The 17,972-nt window shown below is 35.0% G+C and overlaps 1 protein-coding gene and 1 long non-coding RNA gene across 3 annotated transcripts; both read right to left on the minus strand.

Annotated features, from left to right (window-relative positions):
• Positions 1–6,610: 6,610 nt before the first annotated feature.
• On the minus strand, positions 6,611–12,415 carry LOC115699881 (uncharacterized protein C57A7.06). The gene is made up of 11 exons (XM_030627444.2): positions 11,920–12,415; positions 11,406–11,550; positions 10,278–10,759; positions 9,677–9,898; positions 9,236–9,565; positions 8,753–9,121; positions 8,584–8,661; positions 8,076–8,156; positions 7,611–7,991; positions 7,124–7,255; positions 6,611–7,013 (listed from the first exon to the last, which is right to left on the minus strand). Exons 1-11 carry the CDS (start codon positions 12,241–12,243, stop codon positions 6,852–6,854), a joined length of 2,706 nt encoding a protein of 901 aa, XP_030483304.2. The 5' UTR covers positions 12,244–12,415; the 3' UTR covers positions 6,611–6,851.
• A 4,128-nt stretch (positions 12,416–16,543) lies between these two features.
• On the minus strand, positions 16,544–17,709 carry LOC115702448 (uncharacterized). 2 transcript variants are annotated; one of them, XR_004008878.2, is made up of 2 exons: positions 16,992–17,709; positions 16,544–16,864 (listed from the first exon to the last, which is right to left on the minus strand). It is a non-coding gene; the product is annotated as an uncharacterized LOC115702448 (long non-coding RNA). The 2 variants fall into 2 exon arrangements; XR_004008877.2 differs by having other exon boundaries at positions 16,544–16,884.
• Between the last annotated feature and the right edge of the window lie 263 nt (positions 17,710–17,972).

The raw sequence follows: 17,972 nt of genomic DNA on the forward strand, positions 1-17,972 counted from the left end.
TTTGTTACAAAGTGCAATCCATATGTTTTCTGAATATGTTATGTCCATGATCTCACTCCCACACATTTTATACTTGCTTCATAAAGTGCAAGTATGTTAACATAATTTAAATTTGTCTCGTTAAAAACCTTATCAGAAAAACTTAGTGGGACAAAACCCTAAGGAAAAAATAGTGCAATATATATTTCATATTCATAACTATTTGCAAGTTGCCTCGTTAAAAATCTTGCCAGCAAAATCCAGTGGGACAAAACCTGGGCTAAGGGAAAAAGAGTGCAACATGAATATGTCTTCCCCTCATGCACATATGATCCATAATGATTTGGTGATAATATATCTCATAAGATTATTGTTATCACTTTTAAAATATCACCGTATATTATCTATGATCATATATTTTCTATGATGATCGGCCTCTTTAGGGTCTTCTAGTTCCACACATGGTTCCCCAAGTGGAATTTGTTCACTGATCTCAGTATTAGTAGCAGTTGATGGCCTTGGGGGATGAGCTGTGGAGCTGGTTCCGAGACCTCTTTTGGGCATCCGCGATGTAGGTGTGGTTTCATCACCAGTTCTAGTGGCTGGCGTGCCCCTAGTCTGATGGCCAGTAGTGGTTCTTTCCGCACTTGTGGATCGAGTTGCAAACATCTTGTAAGTGATTTCTTGAGTTGTGACTCTCAATAAAAGTACCAAAATATTGACGCAGAAATTTAGCCAACTTGCTCGTATGTATAGACAATATGAAAGTTGTAAGTAAATATGTAAAGTAAAGAGAGCACACAAGAATCTATAGTAGTTCACTCTTTGTGTTGCAACAGTAATAGAGCAATGTCTACTTTGAGTTTTTATACTCATAAGATTGATTACAAGAAAAATAGCTAAGTCTGTAAACTCTAATTTTTAAAGAGAAAAACTAGAGAGAGATGCTATGACCTTATGGGTACATTTTTGAAAGTGAAAAATGAGTTAGAGGAGCTATCCTTTCATAGGGAAGGAGGCTCTATTAAAATAAATAAGATATTCTAAAAAAATATGGAAAAATATATTTAGGCTATTTTTGACTGTTGATGATGATCCAATGGTGAATTGACTCCAAAGGTCGGTCGTCAATTTTTGGAGCTTGACTCACGTCTGCGAGACCCACTTCGTGTAAGTTGTACCTTAAATTTGTAACTTTCTTAAAGACAAAATTTGGAGTTGATAACTTTAAAATTGCGATTGGGGTGTGAGACATGACTTGATAGAGCATTAAAATAGCTTCGAAATGCAAATTGAATCATGTCAATCAGATCAATATTGAGTGAATTATGGTTGTTTTATTGAAAGCTGTTTTGGGACCAATGCCCAAGTTGACATATGACGTCAACCTGGACGCTGGGTGAGTGGGAAAACGTTCTAGGATGTATTTTTTTGATGCCTAAGTGATATTCAGACATCACTTAGTTATTTCTTGTGTTCTCGTGAAGTCGTTCACCAGTTCTTGAAGATATTGTTGTTCTGCGGAATTAGGAGACTCGAAACTGATCGATTTGCGAGTAAGTTACTTTTTCGAAAAAGTGAAAATATGAAGTTATAAATTTGACTTGTCTGACTTCATAGATCTCAGTTACTATGAAAAACTAGATGAAAGCTCAATCCAGAATCAGAATCAGATAAGGAAAACCCAGCGCATTAGGTCACCTGTTAGCCTGGGCGTTGGGTGATCTTTCTGGAGCTTCTAGGAAGTTGTTTTGATACTTCCAAGGTTCTTGAAATTGGGGGAGAGGTCTCTTATACCCTGTTTTAAACCATGATGGAGAGAATGCTCGGAGCATAATTCGCATTTGAGTGATCGAAACTAGCACACCAGGTTGATTGTCAACCTGGGCTCAATTTTCATGCCCCTGGAATTCTTATTTTCTCCTCGAGTTTACTTGTATCTTTATTTCTGATGAAAAAAAAAATTCCCAAAACACTTTTCAAAAACATGATTGGAAACAGCCCAAGTTGACAAAATGTCAACCTAGGTGCTAGGCCCAGCACCAAGTGTCAACTTGGGCGCTGGGTCCAGTTTCAAGCTGCTAGATGGTTCCCTCTGATTCCCAAAAATACTTGTATCTTATCTTTGATGAAAACAGAGAACATGCCCAGAAGACTTCTCGAAAAGACTCCTTGGAATCGACCCAATTTGACAAAACATCACCTGGGCGCTGAGCCCTCTTTTTGGCTCCCAAGTTAGTTTGTTTCTTCCCTGTAAGTACTTGTTTCCTTGTTTTTGATGAAGATGAAGAAAATTCATGTGATAGATCTTCAGTTTGATGTTTGGAAGTGGCCCAAGTTGACAATATGTCAACCTGGGCATTGGGTGCCTCAGGCACTTGGTGCTCAGAGTGCTAAAAAACGAAAAAGCTTTGAACTAATTCTAATGCCTCAAATATGTTTGTGACATGTCTAATTCATGTCCCAATAAAAATTTTGACCTATTTTCACTAAGACGGTCCCGAAAAATGAAACCCTAGTTGGGTTGTCAACCTGGGCGCTAGGTGAAACTCTAGCCCAAGTTGATTTACATGGTGTTGTTTCATGTATTTTCAGCTCCTGAACCTTGGACTTAGATGCTTCATGTCTTCATAGTACGAAATACTGAAAGATAGTGAGTTGAAAACAACTTGGCGGGATCCAAACACCCATTCTGGAGTTCCCATTTGAACGCAGGGCTAAGGACCCCTCCTAGGTCGACTGCTATGACTCAGGACTACTCAACTCCAAACTGTTTTCTTTCTTGCCATGTATCAAATATTGATGTCTATGTCACTAGGGTAAGTTTTTGGGTTAACACTAATCGTGGCGATTTCTTGGATTCTTTTGAAACATTTTAAAGATGTTGTGCCTCTCTTTTCGTGGCTAGCCATTGGAGATTTTAAGGAAATCTTGTTCAATGATAACAAGTATAGTGGCTCTCTCCAAAATGAGTCACAAATGGATGTCGTCAGGTTATTTTTTGACCATTGTCTCTTATAGGAACAACTTTATGAGGGTGATGCTTTGACCTAAGTTAAAAATAGATCAAGTTTGAATACTGTTAAAGAATGATTGGACTGGTGTTTAGTTAATCAACATTGGGAGACTTTGTTTGACTTACCACATGGATATTTTTTAGTTAAAACCTTCTTGTGTTAGCAGCTTCCTTCAATCCAAAAAATGTCCAGATTCAGCAAGAATGAAGAACGACAAGTTATTGGTTTGAAAAACTCTGGTTATCTGACCCTAAAAGTCAAGATATCATCTCTAGGTGTTGGGTATCTTCGCCTTACCGCTGACCCTATCTCTTTAATGCTGACAAACCTTGACTTTTTTGCTGCAAATCTCTAACAGTGGAAAATTGGATAATATGGTAGAATGAAGAAGAACATTTTAGAAGCTCAGATAAGAGTGGAATACATTAACAATGTTTCTTCACGCTCAACTAATCAAGTGGGTGGCGGACCTTAACAATGTTTATTCACGCTCAACTGAGCAAGTGGTTGCTCTTCAACACTTTGAAGTGATTATTGATGACCTTTTGGAATAAGAAGAAATATATTGGCAACATCGATCAAGAGTTGATTAGTTGGGTCTGGGTGATCGAAATATAAAATTTTTCCACGCTAAAGCTTCTGTAAGGAAGGTAGACAACAAAATTAAATTTTTAATTTCTGATTCAGATGCAAAAGTTTTTTCTAAACATGAGATGGTTGGTGTTATCCAAGGTTATTTTGTTGATATTTTTCAGGTTGTACACTTGATGAATTTACCCTACATGATACTTTAGCAATCGTTCCTTACACTGTCTCAAATTATATGAATCATGTGCTCTTACAATCTTTTATTGCTTCTAAAGTTAAGGCAGCCTTATTTTCAATGGGATCTGATAAAAGCTTGGGAATTTATGATATGTCGCTATATTTTACCAACACAATTGTATATTGTGGGCACGGAGGTCATAAGAGCAATGTTGGGTGTTTTAAATGATGGTTCTGATCCATCACCAATGAACCGAACCATCATCACAGTTATTCCAAAAATGAAAAATCCTAAATGAATGGCGGATTACAGGCCTTTGTAATCTCAACTCTAAACTCGTCTTCAAGGTCTTAATAGCTCATTTTAAACATGTTCTCCTGATTGTTATTTCTGAAACACAAAGTGCCTTCCTGCCAAATAGACTCATTGAAGATAACATCTTGGTGTCTTTTGAATTAGTTCATGCCATCAAGCACAGGACAAATGGTCGAAATGGTATTGTGGCCCTCAAGCTAGATATGAGTAAGACTTTTGATCGTGTGGAGTGGCGATTTATTGAGGAAATTATGCATAAAATGGGGTTTGCTGAAAAATGGATCTCTCTAATTATGGAATGCTTAACAACGAATACATTCTTACTAGTGCCCACGAGAGGGCTCCGTCAAGGATGTCCAATATTTGATATTTTTAGAAGGTTTCTCGCGCCTGCTTCAACATCAGGAGCATCTTAGTTCTCTTAATGGTTTTTCACTAACTCACAGAGCCATACCAATCTCTAGTCTCTTTTTTTTTTGCAGATGATAGTCTGTTGTTCTATCATGCAAATGAGAGCTCATGTCTTGTCATTAATAGAATTTTGGATATTTATCATAGTGCTTTAGGTCAAGTACTCAATCCAGACAAGTCAGTCATGTCTTTCTCTCTAAATACAACTTTGGCAGCTTAAGTCTTTTTCCATAGGCAATTCCCTATGCCCATTTGTGAGTATCATGAAAATATCTTGGTTTGCCTGCACATTTGGGAAAAGATAAAATGCAGCTGTTTAGTGGTGTCAAAGAGAAGAATTGGCGTCTCATGCACACATGGAATGAAAAGCTATTCTCAACTAGAGGGAAAAAGGTATTTTTAAAAGCATATGTACAAATTATACCTACATATGCCATGAGTTGTTTTCGTCTGCCAGTTATTTTCTATAATCAACTCGAATCAATGATGGCCAATTTTTGGCAGGACTCGAATGAAAATGGAACGAAGATACATTAGAGAAATTGGGTATTGTTGGTATAGGTTTTCACTCTTTTGTACATTTCAATCAAGTGTTACTAGCGAACAAGCTTGGCGGATCTTTCAAAATCCAGACTCTTTGCTTAGCAAGCTCCTCAAGAGTCGTTATTTCCCACACAACTCCTTTATAGATGCACACCCTGGCCATTCCCCATCTCTGACTTGGCAAGGGATTAGATGGGGCCAAGAATTGTTGGAGCTTGGTTTGCGATGGAAAATTAGAGAAGGCAGATCAGTGTGAAGTGGTTTTGACTCGTGGATTCCAGGCCATAAATCTTTCCTTCCTCTTTGTTATATTGATCCTTTTAAGCGGAGTAGTGGCCAACTTAATAACTGATGAACGGAAGTGGAATGTGCAACTTTTGAATCAGTTTTTCCCCTTTGGATGTAAAGCGGATATTGACCTTGCCACTCAATTTTTTTTCCAAATGCTAATACTCTTATCTAGCATCATAATGACATGGGACAGTATACGGTTAAGTCTGGTTGTCACCTGGCTGCTTCCCTCAAAGAAACTTGCATCTCTTCCTCTTCCAAATCTTCGACATCATTGTGGAAATATGCTGGTCATTAAAGTTGCCGCTGAAAATTAAAAATTTTGCTTGGCGGGCCATCTATGATGCTCTTCCCGTCACCACATCTTTGATCCGCAAGAAGATCATTAACGATGCTACATGTCCGATCTACAAACAGGTGTTGGGAGTCGATTGGACATGCTCTTTTTGGTTGTAAGTATGCTCGATCAAGAAAAATTCAAATCTGGTTTTAGACTACAAACAAGCATTTTTAAGGCATCAAGGAGACTATTTGGTTCATATCTCATCTGTCTTCACCAAAGCTAGAATGGAAAATATTTTTTGCATCATCTGGCCTATTATCATGTTGTTCATAGGGGTGCCGCTAAATTAGCACACCAAATTGCTAGTTTTGCTGCTACATATGCAAAATTTTAGAACTCCAAATGTCAAGTACAATTCGGTTGTTTATGCTACTCCAAGACTCTCCCCACCAATCCAAGCACTTGCGCCATGGAAACCGCCATCTCCAGGTGCCCATAAACTCAACGTGGATGTGGAATGTGGTTGTAAATGAAAGCAAGAACATTATTAGTGTTGGAGCTGTGTTGCATGATTCTCATGGTTGTGTGGTTGGTGCACTTTCAAAGCCAATCATTGGCAATTTTGCTTCTCACAAGGTGTAAGCAAAAGCAATCTTCCATAGCTTAAATTGGCTTATACAAATGCAACTATCAATGGCTCATCTCGAAACAGATGCTTTGATAATTTCGAATGCTCTGATCTGAATGCTCCTTTGTTTACAATTTCTTTTATTAAGATTTAATTGTTGATATTTTATCTTTTATCCTTTTTTTCCTATAGTTACATTTGTTCATGTCAAGTGTATTGCCAATACGGTTGACTCAGGGCTTACCAATGATAACATAGTATTTTTTTTTAAAAAAAAAAAAGAAAAGGAAAAAAAAAAGTAAAGTGTAGGTAGTCTAGCCAAAAAAAAAAAATTGAAGGTTATTATATAAAGTAAAATTTAGAAGGTTTAGACGCTATTTGCCTTAAAATAGAATCACAAGTATTCACTATTGTGATATATATCACAAATATTCATCTTCAGTGTTTTCTCTTCCTTGAAAAATCGTAAAGAAAAATACATCAATAGCAAATCAAAATCTGCTATAACTCAATAATATGATGGTACAGATCATTTCAAAATAACATAAATCATATAACAAATAAATTAATTAAAGGGGCCAAAATTCTCCTACTTCCGAAGCAACGAAAGTACCTCTTTTAACAACTTCTAGTATTCTTACTATTCCTCTGTTTTTGTTTTTTATTTTTGGTCTGTTTTTGCTTCTGTCCGCTACGTTTCTGCTGCTCACCACCCTTTTCATAAGGATCCACGTCTTCATATTCAATCGGATTGATAATTTGACCTGGCTTCTTCATAACCTGTAAAGAAAGCAACGCAACCCATGTAAGAAATCGTGTATACTTAAACTAGAAATAACTAGAAATAACGAGAATTCAATGATTCTCCGATCTGTTAGCGAGGCACTTACTCCAGGCCGATTGAGAGCTCCAACTGTAGTTGCTGGGTTGAATTCAGGACCGATGGGCATGCGAATGCTCTGTTCATAAACGTCTTTTGATGTGTAAGGGAAAGGTAAACTTATTGTGTAGAGCTTCTCAGCCTGCAAAATTCCAAATAAAAACAAACAAAAAAAATTATTTGAGAAAAGGCATAACCAGAAAGATTAGAATATATTTTCTAAGATTAGTGCCTCAAAGTTGAAAATTGGAAGTGAAAGTGACAATGAAAAATTAAAGAATCCTAGTGCTATTTCGGAGGTGTTAAACTTTTGCAAGTGTCTCACTTCCATATTTTCAACGTTGCAGAAAAAGAAAAAAAAACTCAGTTAATAGTTGTGATTACTAAGCCATAGCTGCTCATAATATATCTATAAAGTAAACCATAAAACATTCGAACAAACAAATTAACCAGATACATAATATTCTCTCTTTTTTTTTCCTTTCCATTTAAATTACCTTTTTATCCAGCTTCTCAGAGATAATAACGTGTTTAAGTTGCGCATCCTTCCTCTTTTTTACAGCTTCTTCTCTCTTCCTCTTAGCAGTTTCATGTTCTTTCAGCATCCAAGAAGGCAAACCTTTTTTATTCTGTACATCGGTCCATTGGCCCCAACCAGGGAGTAAAACGGGTTTTTCTGGTTCAGGGTTCTCCTCATTCAAAATCATCTGTTTATGTTTCTCAAAATCATCCTCCACGTCATCTCCCGCAAAGGCTTGGTGAATAAGTTCAGCTTGAGAAGGAAGTTCATAAGATTTTGGACCTGAAGAAAGAATCCCATCTACCATCTGGCCATCACTTTCTGAATCACTATCCTCACCCAACTCCTTCTCAGTTTCCTAGAACAGAAATGGAAGAACTTGTAAGAGAAGCACCCAACTACATAACTCACATATAATTAAATAAATATGAAGATCTCACACCTGTACTTCTTGTTTCTGCGAAACCGGCTCCACTGAAACAAGAGACTTTTTGCTGCTAGCATCATTGTTTTTGCCTTTCACCTGATACATATAAAGCAGTCAGCATTGAAATCCACTAAGAAAATACAGCCACAGGTGAAAAAGAAAGCATTTATAAGTTCCAGCAGGTTTTTGTGCAGATCAGAACAGATCATTTTTCGAAGATTTTGTTTTACTAAGACAACTGTCTTTTTATATGGCAGTATTTGAAATTCTGCAACATGCTCGATTACCATGACAAGGCCAGCCAAAATCACATTCAAATTTCTGTTTTTTCTAGTTCCCATTTTGATTTAGCCCCACCGTTTAGATCTATTTGTTCATACAAACAGAGGTTTCATACATTGCAAATAAACTACTTGGACTTGCTAACATTAAGCCTGAACCTAGCCTGGCTAGTTTCTATTGGATAACAGAACCCTTCAATCAATCATTAGATAAAAATAAAGAGAGAGGAAAAAAAAAAAACCTTTTTCCATGTGCCTGATGCAAAAATAGCAACTTCATGTGTTGTCTTAGGACCTGGGCCTCCAACATCACCAAAGCTCTGTGAACAGCAAGAGATAGACGTTTCATGCTTGTGAAACTAAATATAAGAAACTTCAAAATGTAGAATTAAAAAGAAATGATTGTATAACCTTGAAGAGAGCATTCTGATCAGCACCAGAAACTTCAAGAAGTACACTAGGATCAAGACTGACTTCTTTATGCATATCAGTACTTTCATTGTTCCCATTAGACTCGTCATCTTCAGCTTCCAAGTTATTTTCACCATCACTATCATCATAAAATCTATCTGAATTACTCTTCTTATCTAATTTGGTTTTATTTGATTTTGAACCCTGCTTCCCAGCTGCACTAAAGACCATTCTACCACTAGAAGGGGCAGTTTTCACATCTTCAGCTCCAGCTGAACCCTCCAACTGCTTTGACAGCGAATCAAAATCTTCAAGGGCAAGTTTAGCTTCCTCAGCAGCTGCCTCATTTCTTTTATTCATGCCACGCACCTATACAAAATAAACACAATGTATAAAAAAAAATTACAAAACAAGGTCCAAAGGTAGCATAGAATAATATAGAGTTTTTAAAGAAAGTCCCAGGTAGAGAATATAGATACTTACCATGAAAGGTAAAGAGAGCACTCCTGAGTTTGGCACTTCATCTTCTTGATTTAAAACATTAAGTGTTTTCTCTTTTGCTTCTTTTAATAACTTGGACGTCTTACCCTGCTCTAAACCAGGTTCTTCATCAGACTCAGACTCATAGCTACTTTCGTCACTGCTGCTGCTGCTGCCCTCTTTCATGGTGTTCATTTTTCTTGTTAAAAGAGCATGCAAGTGCTGCTGTTCAGCTACAGCAGCTCGAGTGCCTTCATCCTGGGCATCTAAACCTCGTTCTTTAATGCGCTTCGCCCACTTTGAGCTGCTTTTGTGCCTCAGCGTCATACGTTCCTAGATCAATGAAGATAAGCATAAGTAATTAATAACATAATTGGATTTTAAAATGCATAGCCACCACTGAATCAAGTTATCTAACAGCTAGTTGAATGGAAAATCAACTACCTTCGCACGATCATATTCCTGTCTCCTTGCCATGTCTTTAGAGGCTTCTGGGTCCATCTGATTCTCAGAAGACGCTGCCTTCAGTTTATCTTTCTTCAACAAACGATGAAATGTTTTTGATTTGATCTTTTTTATGTGTTTTGCCTTTAACTCGTGACGGAAAAGAAGGCTGCGCATTTTGGCAATACGATTTTGGCGTTCCTTTTCATCTTCAACAGACACCTGCAAACATCAGAAGAAACCAGTAAGCCAATTAACAGGAAAGAAACTTCTCTTAATTTCTATCCCATGGAACCAATCTAATCCAGCTCACTGGGCCACTGGCCATAATGTACACTAATTAAAAAGAAGGCAGCTCTTTTGGCATTTGGTCATAATTGGATTTAGTGATGTACCCATATAACCAGGATTGAATATTTCCCTAGAGCTCAATAAACTTAAAAAAAAATTCATGTGATAGTCCCCGAAAGGATTGACAAGAAACAAAGAAAGAGATCAATTATTAATCAAGAACAACAAATAAAGAGGCTACAATATCAATGAACAAAAAAATAAAGAGGTTCATAAGCTCAATGAACAAATATTGTCAAAAAATCCATACCTTGTTAAATTCAAGAAGCTTGGAACCATCATTTGAGTGAGCATCCATAACCTTGTCATCGTGTACTAGTGAAGCAATTTTCTTCTCAAATTCAGTTCTAGGTTCAAATTCTGATGCTATTGCTCCTACGGTAGAATATCCTAAGTCTACATCATTACCAAAAAATAAGGTAGGAGCTTCCCTATTCCTCTTAACAAGTGGCTCCCATTTAAGCAAGTCTTTCTTTGAGTGTTCATACGCCGCCTTCCTCTCTAATTTTTCTCGTTCTGCTTTAGGAAGTGGTGCTTGTGTCGTTGTTGATTTTCTCTCCATTTGATGCACTCTCTTCCTAAGTTGGTTATAACCAGATTTCCCCTGTAGAGGGTTTAGAAGGTCTTCAACACTAATTTGACCATGACCATCCAAAACATCACGGCTAGGATTATATTCAGATTCAGGATATGCCTCTGTAATGACAGTATACTTCTTATTCTTCTTCTTCCCTGATATCAAAAATAACTTTTGAGCAGTCATACTTGTAGCCCTACTTACTCTCACATAATAAATTCCCACATAGAAATAACTTTACACGATAAGTACAAACTGCCACCAATAACAATTAACCGTTCACAGTCAAAAAGTTAATTAGAAGTTTTCAAAAATTTTGCATATTTTTTTAAACAGGGCTACTATCCTAATCCTAACATATTTGAGGGATGTGAAACTATAGAAAATAGCAACTTCCAAGTAAGTGCTCAGTAGGGACTCAAACCTCCGACTTTGTGGAGAGCAACCATTAGAGCTAACCCTATTCTGTTATTAAAATTTGTATATGTAAGCAACTGACAGGTTCAACCACCAGCATAAAATTCATTACAAGGTTTTAAGAATCACATAGAAATAAAGTTATAATCACGGCCATAAGTGATCATCCAAAAGAAAAATCCTATGAATAAACAGTGTTAAAAGTATTCTTCAATTATCTAAATTTGGCTCTCTTTTTCTGCATCTAGTATAGAATGTCCAATACAAAAAGGCTGCACTGGGATCCAGTTTATAAAGTAAAATCTATATGACAACAATATAGCATCCTTAAAATTAATCAAACACAAAAAGCATCACATTATTAGAGGAAGTTAAGCACAGTACCATCAAAAGCCTCGGATGTAATTCCAGTAATTCCCTGCAACATCCTCACATGTTTTTCATCTCCATTGTCATCATCCTCGTCACTACTGGATACGTCTTTATTATCGTCAATCTCCTTGTCATCATCAGACGACACATTCTCGTCCTACATTATAAAATTTGAAACCAATCAATGCATAAATGCACCAAGTCAAAGATAATAAGATTTTGCTAATACTACAACGTTAAAAGGGGAAATTTGCATAACATAACTTCTTATTGCTACACCCCATATGATATGAACCAACCATTAGGGTCGTTCTGAAATCCTTAATGCAAATATGGTTGCTTCGAGCAACAATGAAACATTTTGGAAAATCCCTTTTGAAACAATAGTAAAAGGGTCGGGTGTATAGGGATTCATACTAAATCACATAACAAAAATATTTACAGACATGACTATAGTCTATATGCTTACTGCATCCAATCAAGTCTAATTTATTCGCTTCTGAAACATAAACAGTAAAGAGCAAACCTCAAAGTCGTGTGGTAGTTCATAATCGAAGTTCTCGACCCGGTCGAAGCGGCGATTCTTCATGGACTCTTCTTCAGGAACTTTCTCCTCGTACTCGTAGACGTCGTTCCCAAAAACTTCACCCTCGTCAGAATCGATCCTTTCGTCACCGTCACTGTTAATAGGACTGCCAGTCCTAGGGTTTATTCGGTCAAGCTCCTTCCGAAACGAAGATGGTATTCGAGGGCCTCGCCTTTTGGTCTTGTCCTTTTCGGTGGCCTTCTTTGGCTTCTTGTTATTCTTCCGGGTTCCCCCATCTCTGGTTTTGCGCTTGGTTTCCGCCATGAGCGTATTCAGATGTCTCAGAGAGGAGTAGCTGTGGAATAGGGGCAATGGTGGGGTTTGGCGGCACAAACACCCTATGTTATGAGGAGCAGAAGCCGAAAGGGAAGAAAGCCAAGGCCAAGGTTTTAGTGGTTTACCAGGGTTTATTTTTTATTTTTTTTTACAATTTTTCAGTTTAACTTTTGTCATTTATTTTAGAGTTATTTAAGAATCGTAGTAAAATTTAAAAAATTTAATTTTTTTTAAAAATTTAACACGTTAAAAATAAAATTAAATAGTGTATTATAAATAGATTGTAAGTAAAAATACACACGGAACGGACGGAGCGGAGCAGGAAGTGCTCCCCCTAATTGGGGTGGAGACGAAACGAAAAATCCCTTAATAAAAAAATAAAATTTATAATAAAACTTTAAATATATAAAAATATTAAATTACATAAAAATTAAAATATTACACATTAATTAATATTCAATAAATTAATTATTATCTAAAACACAATTTAAAATTTATATATTAATATACTAAAAAATATAAACTTAAATTATAAAATATATATTAGAGATTTTATAACAATGAAAAAAAATCAAGATTTATTACAACTCTATTGTAAAATAATATAAGGGACTAAAATAAGAGATTGATTAAATATATGTTACAATACATATATATATACACTATATATTATATATATGAAAAGTAGAAGAGAAGATTACAACACATGTAATATAATATATGTATATATATAACAAGAGAATAATATATTTATAAACACTCACTCACAATAAATTAGTGGGGATCACGACTTGAACAAGGTATTATACCTTTGTCCAAAAGCTTATTTCCCCTATCTCTAAGCACTAAGGGAACTCTCTAAGAAATAACTTTGGGAATTATCAAGTCTTTTAGGGTTTTCTAGCAATGTGCTTTCTTGATAGAAAACTTGACATCTCTTACTCCCAAATGAGCACCATAGACCTCTTTTATATAGTGTTTAGGATATCACCATTTGAAATTCAAAATTCATAAGTCATAACCTCCATGGATGTTATGGACTCAATAAAGAGATGTAACTCATGCACACCATAACTCCTATAGAGATGTAACTCATGCACACCATAACTCCTATACCATTAAGAATTTCAAATAAAGATGTGAAACACCTTTTACACTCTTAAAGTTGGTGATAATGGTGGAAGTTACTCATAGTAACAACTCCTCCAAATATTACAAAATGATGACACATAATATATAATGTCATATGTTACATATTAGTTTGTTACATGTATTTAATCTACACATTATATTATTGATAAATAATATAACAATCCCCCACTAGATTAAATATTATCTCTTTAGTAACAAACTTGTAACTTTTGTAACATTTATTTAATCAATCAAAAATATTATATCAAAATATAACAATATAAAATATACTAGAAATATAATATAAAATACTAAACGGGTCCCTTTCGGGCAAAGAGTATGATCCCCGTTCCCGCCCCGTTTAACATTCGGGGACAAAAAGTAATTCTCGTTCGCATACTGTTTCCCATTTAGACGGGGCGGGTCCTTGCGGGACCTCATCCCGATAGGGGAAATGTGCATCCCTAATTGCAAGCATGTCTCATTTATTTTATACGTTAGTAAAATAGATTATTTGACTATTCTTTTACTTTTATATTGTAAATTATTTTGAATTTTTCAAAATTTTGTAGAGTGTGTTAACTACAACATACAACACTATAAAAAAAAATTATACTTAATTTTTATCTTGAATACTAAAACAGTATAGGTATATTAGTGCACCCTTTTCTGTAGAAGCTTCCCAAAATTAATATATTTTGCATACTAATATATATTAAAGAAATGGTGCACTAATGCACCCCAATCTATTTTGGCATTCAATATAATTTTTTAATTCATTTTTCTCATGATCATATATGTTGTAATTATTTAAGACATCTTGTAAAATTTTAATAAATTCTTAATTTACAATATAGAAAGCATTGTTCAAAATGTCTATTTCACACTCGTATAAAATAAAAGAGGTATGAGTACAACAAACCGTCTAAAACTTATTTCCGGTTCGTTCAATTTTTCTAAATTTCTCAAAATTTACAAGATGTCTTAAATAACTAAAACATACAAAACCATGAAAAAAAATAGACTAAAGAATTCTCTTGTACGCCAAAATATATAAGGGTGCATTGGAAGTACACCATAGAAGCTTCCTTTAGTATATATTAGTGGATACTGAAATTTTCGAAAACTAATTTAAATAAGAGCTTAAGAAGTTAATAAGTAAATATAGAATGGAGATGAGATTTTTTTTACGTGGTTCGGGTGTTAATTAACCTTAGTCCACGAGTTAATGTATTAGGCTGAATGGCTTTGATGTATTACAATGAGATCTTATAAGTTCAAGAACCCTAACTTCTTGTTATATTTTCTCACTTAGGTTTTTTTGTTGCTTAGAGAACAAGAAAACTTAAGAAGATGTGAAGTGAATTATTTGTCCCCCTTGCATGAAGGTATAAAGGGATATTTATAGGCTAGTATTCGGATCCGGGAATACACATGACCCACTAGGGTTTTGTGCAAACTGGACCTATTATTGGGGTAAATACATGAAATGCACGACTCTTAAGCCTGCTGACTCTGGTTCGTGGGGCGAAGGTATCTGTACAGCTGGGGACCACGCGGTTTAGGACAAATGTCCTATAGGTGTCGCACCTGTGTATTGTGGTGTTAGATACGTGTCATTGGACAAAAAGGAGGTTTTTCCTTTGGTGGTGCCCGCACTACAATGTTCTGACATAAAACACAAGATTTGATATAGTGGGACCAAGTGTCAAAGGGTAGTCACTTCACCCTACAAAGGGCTTCTAGTGGCGCCTCTTGAAATACCCTTTTCGGATGCATCCTAGTGTTCATTCGGAGGGCTTGGTTTACTTCATTTTGGGAAGTTATCTGGATGAGCCTCCCCTTCGGAAGTGAGCCTTCTAGGCTTTAGATGGGCTCGGGCCCATCAACCTTCTGGACTGGGCCTATCTTCGTGGAAGGGCTTTTATCCAGGTCATCCCGAATCAATCATACTTTAGAAATGCCACGTGCCACCCTTCTGAAAACACATATATTATTTACTCCTCAAGCTTTCGGTACTCAATAGTGGTGGAGGCTTGCAGTCTTCTTTTCAAATCTTCATGGACTCGTGGATAATATAACAAAAAGTTTTATTGTTTTTTTTTTAAAACAATAATAGAATTTTTTTTTAGATATGTGTAGTGAGTTTAAATTTGAATTGCAGTATTTTTTTAAAAAATAACACTTTTTATTATATAGTCACATTTAATATAAAAGAAAAATAATAATAGAAAGATATTTGGGTTATTATAATTGTAGATATTTATTTTATTTTTTAAAAAAATATTAAAAATATATTTTCTTAGATATGCACAATAAATTTAAATTTAAATTGCAATTTTTTTTTATTAAGGAGAAACAATACTTTTCTGTATATAATTACATTTAATACAAAAGAGATTTAAATAAAAAAAACAATAAAAAGATATTATTTTTAGATATGTTGAGTTGGTCCGTTTCAAAAAAAAAAAAAAAAAAAAGAAGAAGAAGATATGTTGAGTTGGTTCCCACATTTTTTTTTTTTTTAAAAGGAATTCATTTATAAACTCAAACGATTACAAAGGAAATGGCTCCTCAGCTCGAAGAGCATGACGAACACAAGGGGTGAAACTCCAATCCACATAGCGCTAACTTTGGATAACAAAACTTGATTGGCTAAAATGTGAGCCACATAATTTAATATACTCAAATTGTAAATATTAACCATTTTTTTAAAACAAATTAATCATTTAATTTTTAAGTGGAATCACTTCACTTTTAATTGTGCAGTTTGATTAATTACACATGAATATGTGTAAAAATTATGTAATTTAAGTATGTGCCAATCATTTTTCATATTTTAATAAGGATTTGAATGCTTGCTTTTTTTTTTCTTTCTCAATTATTGGAACTACGTATACATTTTTTAGCTTTAAAATTTAGTGCAACATTTTATAATTGTCTTAATTTTGTCCCAAACAGTACTTTTAAGTTTTAAGTAAATAATTAAGCATTTTTTTTTTCTTACACAATTTAATTTGGTCTCTGCAACAAAGCCAAAAAAAAAAAACCAAAGATTAATCTAGAAATGCCATCGAAAGAACTTTGTAGCCAACTTAATTTGTGTTTTGAAATTTATTAAAAAAAAATAATAATAATAAAGAAGAAAACTGTGTTTGAGATATTAGAAGAAAGGACCTAACCCACAATTGTTATTATTACTTTTGGACAAACTTAGTTGAATGAAGATAAAGAAAAGTACATTTTTATTTATATATATATATATATATTTATATGTAATATAAAATAAAGGCAGGGGATGGGCAGTACATATTTTCACTTTTGGTGTGTGATTACATCATAAAATAAACAAGGCATAAGAAAAAGGTACACGAAACCAGGTGAAGGAGAAGCTTCTCTCAAATCTCAATTGTATGATCTCTCCATACATATTCTTCTGAGCCCTGACTATGTTCCCCTTCTTGAAACAACTCCTTCACTTTTTCATAATACACAATACTACAATTTTAACTCTTATTATAATAATGTACGTATAAATGTCATAGAAGAACATAAATTAGCAATACCCAAAAAGAAAAAATCAACATAAAATTCATGATACTTACAGAGATGAATGTCTTTAGAATTAGAGAGGAAATGGAATGGTGAGAGGCCCATGGTGGAGAAGTGGAGCGCGTGCAACACAATCAATTCAATGGTAATTACTAAATTAATTACTATTGCACGTGCCCTGCTTCTCCAACAAGGAGCAACTCACCAGCTTAAAATGCTTTTATGATATATTATTATATATAAGCTTAACACTCTTTTTTCTTCACTACTACTACTCTGTTGTTTTTGCTTTGTTGAGATGGAAGAGCCAGTAAAGCTAGCTTCATCTATTTATAGCCCAATCCAAGTAAAGGCTATAAAGTAAAATTTGAAATAAGGTTACTTTTTCTTTAATGATCGTAGTAAAGAGTAAGGTGGTGAAGTAAATTCAAGACATTAGTTGAGAGAAAGAAGAAAAAAATGTCTGCCAAGCCATTCCATGCCATCATATGTTTTGTACGCTAATATAAATATTTTCAAACCTCCTCAATTTAATAGGGTCTTGTCTATGCCTCATTGCCTTGTGTAATTCACAAATGAGGTCAGTGTAATAATGACCGTTGGATCAAGGATCTAAACTCTCTCTCTCTCTCTGATGTAATCACACAAGAGTAGAGTCTTAGATCATGTACTGTGGTGGGACCCCATCAATCGATGATCATATGGGGTTGTCCTTTTGTTCTTTGGTAAGTATACATTTATATTTATTTTTTAAGGGGAACATTAGTCCAACAAGGGTGAAGAGAATAATGCAAGAGTGCACGTAGGCTTTGCGTGTTGAGCCATAAGCTTTTGAGTAGTGGCATGTATTTTCGAGAGAGAGAGTGTGTGTGAGTGAATTAAGGGCTCTCTCTCTCTCTCTCCCTAGTTAGATATGATTCCCTATGTGTAGCAAAGAATCTGCTTTTTTCCTTTTTCTTCGACATAATTAATAGAGGTTTCACATATAAGGACTCAAGAATTTCAAACCCTCTTAATAGCAAAGTGTCTTCAAG

The sequence above is a fragment of the Cannabis sativa genome, chromosome X (genome assembly GCF_029168945.1).
Source record: "Cannabis sativa cultivar Pink pepper isolate KNU-18-1 chromosome X, ASM2916894v1, whole genome shotgun sequence".
In the NCBI taxonomy this organism is placed as follows: domain Eukaryota; kingdom Viridiplantae; phylum Streptophyta; class Magnoliopsida; order Rosales; family Cannabaceae; genus Cannabis; species Cannabis sativa.